Below are 5,550 nucleotides of genomic sequence, written 5' to 3' on the forward strand. Positions count from 1 at the left end.
TGTGTGTGTGTGTGTGTGTGTGTGTGTGTGTGTGTGTGTGTGTGTGTGTGTGTGTGTGTGTGTGCGCGGGTGCGTGTGCGTGCATATACGTATACAGGGATGGCTGGGGTGGGTATGCTAATGTGCATTCCAGCGCTGAGAGTTAGCCCTGTCGTATGAGTGGGACATGAATAGCACTGCAATGGAGGAGGAGTGAATGGATGGATGAATGGATGAAATAATGGGCTGCTGGTGGGAAATATCTAACAGACATGTCACCTCTTCAACCCTTAGAGAGACACACACACACACACACACACACACACACACACACAATTTATAATCCCCCCCCCCCCCCCCCCCCCCGCATCAGAAAATCCAAAAATAAAGAGCCCAGCTGTAGACATCCCAGCCCTCTTCCCCAGCACACATACAAATACATACAGCAGCCCTCTGGTCCCCAGCATGCAATGAAAGGGTCCATTGTCTCTGGGGGGGCCCCCAGCAGCAAACACAGAGGCTGCCAGGCCAGGCGTTGGAGGAGCCACGCTAATTGGGACGGCCGCCTAATGATGAGTTTCATAACTGCACATGTACTACGCACACACAGCTCTCTCTCTCCCCGTCCGCGTGAAGCGTATGTTTGAGTCCGTTGTCGAGTCGAGATGACTTTCTTTGGGGTGCAACAGATGTAAACAGGTGTAACAACAGGTGCAATCGATTGAATTGTTCCAGTGATCCACTAACGTTGTTGGATCACTGCTGTTGCTGTCCCCAGTCTTGGTCCAAATATGATATGTGTACAGAGACATTATGTATGAGTACACAAGGAAACGCATACATAGCGGATCGTACTAATCAGTATCAGGTGAGCTTTCACATCCACTTTGGGCTTCCCAGGTAGACTGACATACAATAATGCCTGCTGTTAGCGGTGTGGATGTGGTGGTCTGCACGCATTGAATACATGCAGGAAAGACAGGTTGGTCTTTCCTTTATTCTGAATCCCTCTCATCACAGCTGTCACTGAGACAGCTATAGAGACACAAATACATACAGCAGAGTGATTTTTTTGCCAGATGACATGGTAAGAAACATGCCTTGCAAAGCACTGATTGTGAGTTCAAAACTCACACAGAGAAGTCTCTTATTGGTTCAAAAACGTAGTTTTCCCCAAGTTTGTACCTAGTCTTTCAATGTAGAGCATGCAATAGAAATAGCAGTATAAACCACTGTGGTGCAGTGATAACTTGGTACAGTACATGCCTTAGAGTTAAAGCAGAGTTTGTGAGTTCAATCTCAGACTAAGAAGTATCTAGATTTTTTTTTTTTTTTTGCCAGGCTCTAATCTTTCATTGAAGAGTACACCATAGATGGAGCATGAACCATAGTGGTAAGATGCATGCTTTGCAAACCAGAGATTGTGAGTTCAGGATCACCATTTGGCAACTTTTCACTGTCTCTACTATAGGTGACATATTTAGTTCTCTCTTGCTTCTCCCATGTGCCAGCATGTCATGCGATTACAAACCAAAGGTTCAAGGTTCAAAACTCAACAATAAACTCAAACTGGTTTAAATAAACGTACCGGTATTCAAAATGCAATAAAAAAAACCTCAAATAAAAGACAATTCAAGTGCCTCAATAAAACAACTCGGCTCAAACGAATAATATGAAACAACAGGAGAAAATAAAACGGTAAAGTAAGAATCACAAAAAAAGAAAGTAAATCAGTAATCACACATTTTTTTATCCTTAACCCGGATTAATTTCTACTTGCAAAAAAGGGATTTCAACCTTACTACTACTTTGTACTACTAGGAATTAGGTTAAAAAAATATATGTAAAAAAAAGAAAGTTTGATGAAAATTATATAATAATATAATAAATTCATAATTTACATTTGGGGGATATCTTTCACAATAATGAATAAAACATGTTCTAGACATTCTAATGATCACAAAAAAACATATATTATAATTATTTTACTTACTGACATTTTTAATTTGTGTGAATTTCAGCCTCTGTGGGGGGTATTTATATGCAAATATCATGACCAATGGAATTACAATGGCATTGCAATGAACATCACTGATGACGTTTAGGTGAAAAAAGAACAGAAAAAAACAATAATAATTAAGTAATTCATTCAAATATAATTGTTGCTATAAAGCAACGCTGGGTCTTAGAGGGTTAAGCTCCTTCCTCTGGAGTTGTGCTGCCTCCATGGTCCTCCCACCCCTACCAGAGTAAAATGGTAATGATTAAATAAAATTAAAAACACTTTGCTTAAGATGTACATTTCTTCAGCTCCTCCCTCTCCTACCAGAGCCAAAAGACAGCATGGGGAGGGAGGTGGGCTGCCGCCATGCTCCTTGCCTTAGAAAGATCGAAAATTAAGATTAACCCACGACCAAGATTCAAAGCCACAACCGTTGACTTGTGGAGCATCTACCTTTCACTCAGACATGAGCTAATCCCAGGGGGGGTCATCTGTGCCAAAGACTTGTCCATTTTCTGTTTTACACACCATTATAATGTTCTTATTTTGATCACTAGGCCGAATGTCTAGTCTCCAGGTTTTCTTCAGAATATGTATGACATTTATTTACTACGGCATATTAGGAGTCCAACTAGTACTAGTGGTTCTCAAATGTTTTATTTGCAAGGACCCCCTTAACTCTGAGAGCAAAACTCTCAGCAAAACTGAATGAAGCGTTGGACTGAACTGGACAAAAAAAACCCTTTGGAAATGGATGCACAACAGCACTTTTAAAAAAACAGTGCTGGTAACGTTTTGTTTTTAAGGATAGCACCATGCCACTTTATTTATTTATAGGTTGTGCGTGGTGTTGGTAACTTTTAACTTGTCCATATGAATTGCACGTCATCATACATACTGGGGTCTCTTTTTAAATGTCTGTCCATGTTTTGGTTTTAGTTTTTAGCTTGTGTTTTTAAATAGGCTCTATGTTTTATGTTGCACTGCCAATAACTGAGGGGAAACGATATTTCATGTTCTCTTGTATGCAAGTACATAGGAAAATGACAATTATTCTGATTCTGAGAGTGTACAAATGGAACCAAATGGACCTGTAAGGGTAGCCTGGCGCGGCCAGACTCATAGCGAGGATTCACTGACGCTGCATCGGTGAATCCTCGTGATTCAGAGCCTCATGAGCGTCAGTGATGCATGCGGAACTCGACTTCGTCTCCTTCCCGACCGCATCACTGTCGTGGCAATAATCGCGTTAAACCACACCCTCTCGTGTAATATTGCTTAAGTAATTTGTCAGAAGCACAGTGAAGTGAGGGGCGCTCTTATCGTCGTGACTCTTGCGTCATCTCATTTCCGGGCCAATCACAATTTTGCGTCCTCACCTTTGTCTTCAAAGGTTTCGTTCACTATACATAATGTCACACTCAAAAATGGCCATTCATTTTCAATGGCGTTCAACGTTCGCGTTAGGACAATGTTTGTGTTTACACGCACCCTCAAAGCTGGAGCGGAAACGCTAGTGCTTTAGCTTAAACCCTGTTATATTTTAGTTTACCGGGATGTATCCCACAGCGTTCGCTCCTTGATCGGGTTCCCCTTTTCACCAAATGTCCGTCGCTCACGTTGCGTCGCGAAGTGCTGTGAGCTTGTAGAGCTTCTATTTCCGTTGAATGATTAAAAACAAGCATAAATACTGTACGTACTGTACACCCATTCGTATGCTGATTCCTTGTGTTGCTCTTCTTGTCGCAGGCTTCAACAGCTGGACCGCCATTGTCAGACCAGTGCCCAGCAGGTGTGCGAGTTGTTGGCCAAACAGAACCAGCTGATGCAGGAGAGAAACACACTCACCGAGGAGATGCAAAACCTTCGCATAGAGGTACACATTCGTATTATATATACTGTATATATATATACCGTATATATATCCCATTTTGGTGTATAGCATTATGTTATGCTTTAGCTATTGAAAAATAGCAGATCTACAAGCTCGTAGCGCGCCACCGAGTGGCGCGCTACGAGCTTGTAGGTCTGCTATTTTTGAAAAGTCGAAGAACGACTGACATGGAGAAAACTGTCATGATGTAGAAGACAATTTTAGAATCTGGTCTGAAACGTATTGTGTTTTGTTGCTAGCTCCCTGCAGGCACAAGACAAGCTGACATCCGGTCCACATGAGCCTTTGGTCTTCATGTTGAAACCATCATTGCGAACGCAGTGAGCACTTACTATGAGACCTAGCAGATCCTGTCTGTCTGTCTGTCTGTCTGTCTGTCTGTCCCGCTTTTGTGCCCATATATGGAGCTGAGTGATTTGTGTCACCATGACTCAGCCATAACCATATAAGGAGTCTATTATTATATTTTTATCGTCGAAAATCATGAAAAACGACATACGAAAAGCATTATTCATCATTTTTTTACTATAGATTTCTTCTGTCCAGCTCATGAATGTAGCCTGTGATAGTGTGATTAGTGAGTAACAAGGAAGAAAGACATCGCATTGTGTGTGTGTGTGTGTGGGTGGCCTTGGAGTCAATCACTGTTGTTTACTTAAGCAGGTGCATGGGTCAATAGGTCCTAGTCAGACAGGGGTCAATGGACACACACAAAGTCACCTAATGGAGGCAGGTTGGCACTGCTCAAAAACCCCTAATCCTCTTAACCCATGGAATGGGGCATGAACCCCCACCACTGTTGTGTCAGGTCCTCCTGACACAATGGTGGTGGTCCCCAGGTTGCTCTTAGTCAGGACGGTGGTCCCTGACCCTGGGTCAAAACCAGTGGAAAACCCCCTGTTGTATACATGTCACGTGATAAATAAGACACCTCACACGGGCAGTAGCAGACTGACATAGTGCTTTATTGAAGCTGTCTGTAAGAAGGAAAATAATGTGCATCCCTATCATATAAAAATACTAAGGATGTACACAGTGTAAAAAAAAAAAAAACAGCTTCTCGCGGATGGTCGCTTTCACACCGTCGTGGGTCTCCACTTGGCCACGAGAATGAACCTTGTCGATGTATACGTACCAAGCACTGTTTGTTTTAAATGAAGAAGGACAGAATTTTCCTTAAGCTGTGTGTGAAGGCTTTTGATGTGACTCTTCCTGGATAATGGATTGAATAGAGTTTTCCCAATGTTTGGTGTCAAAATCAGCTCTCTAGGTCCGTCAACTTGACAGAGAGCAAAGTGCTTTCAGTGTTAAATTGCTTTGGGGGAAACGGTACAACAGTATAGCCCACCATTTTTTTTTAAATCGGGGCAACTGTCAAGATATATGGTCACAAGGAAGCTGAGATTGGACATGAACATAAAATGTTTACACTTGGATGAGTTTTCTTTTCTTTTTTTTTCTTCCATGGGTTCACCATTATTTCTGTTTGCAAGTTATAAATAAATGCATTTCATGCTTGTTTGTATTAATACACTATACACTAGTGTCGGGAGAGAGACGGGGACGGAGGGGTGGAGTGATTGTGGGTCAAATATACCACTGAAACTCCTTTCAAATACTTGATGTGTTTACTGTACTTGTGCCAGCATCACATGCCAGGCGGAACACGGTCCAT

The 5,550-nt window shown here is 42.2% G+C and overlaps 1 protein-coding gene across 2 annotated transcripts in view; it reads left to right on the plus strand.

The window, feature by feature from the left end:
• Nucleotides 1-5,344, plus strand: part of sdccag8 (SHH signaling and ciliogenesis regulator sdccag8) — a 69,664-nt gene extending 64,320 nt beyond the window's left edge. For both annotated transcript variants that reach the window (XM_080782336.1, XM_080782337.1), the window contains 2 exons: nucleotides 3,731-3,857; nucleotides 4,115-5,344. In XM_080782336.1, the coding sequence (XP_080638462.1) occupies nucleotides 3,731-3,857; nucleotides 4,115-4,156 (169 nt within the window). In that variant the 3' untranslated portion in view covers nucleotides 4,157-5,344. The remainder of the gene's footprint in view (nucleotides 1-3,730; nucleotides 3,858-4,114) is intronic.
• Nucleotides 5,345-5,550: the final 206 nt, after the last annotated feature.

Source organism: Protomyctophum bolini, assembly GCF_963924005.1.
Source record: "Protomyctophum bolini genome assembly, chromosome: 14".
Classification (NCBI taxonomy): domain Eukaryota; kingdom Metazoa; phylum Chordata; class Actinopteri; order Myctophiformes; family Myctophidae; genus Protomyctophum; species Protomyctophum bolini.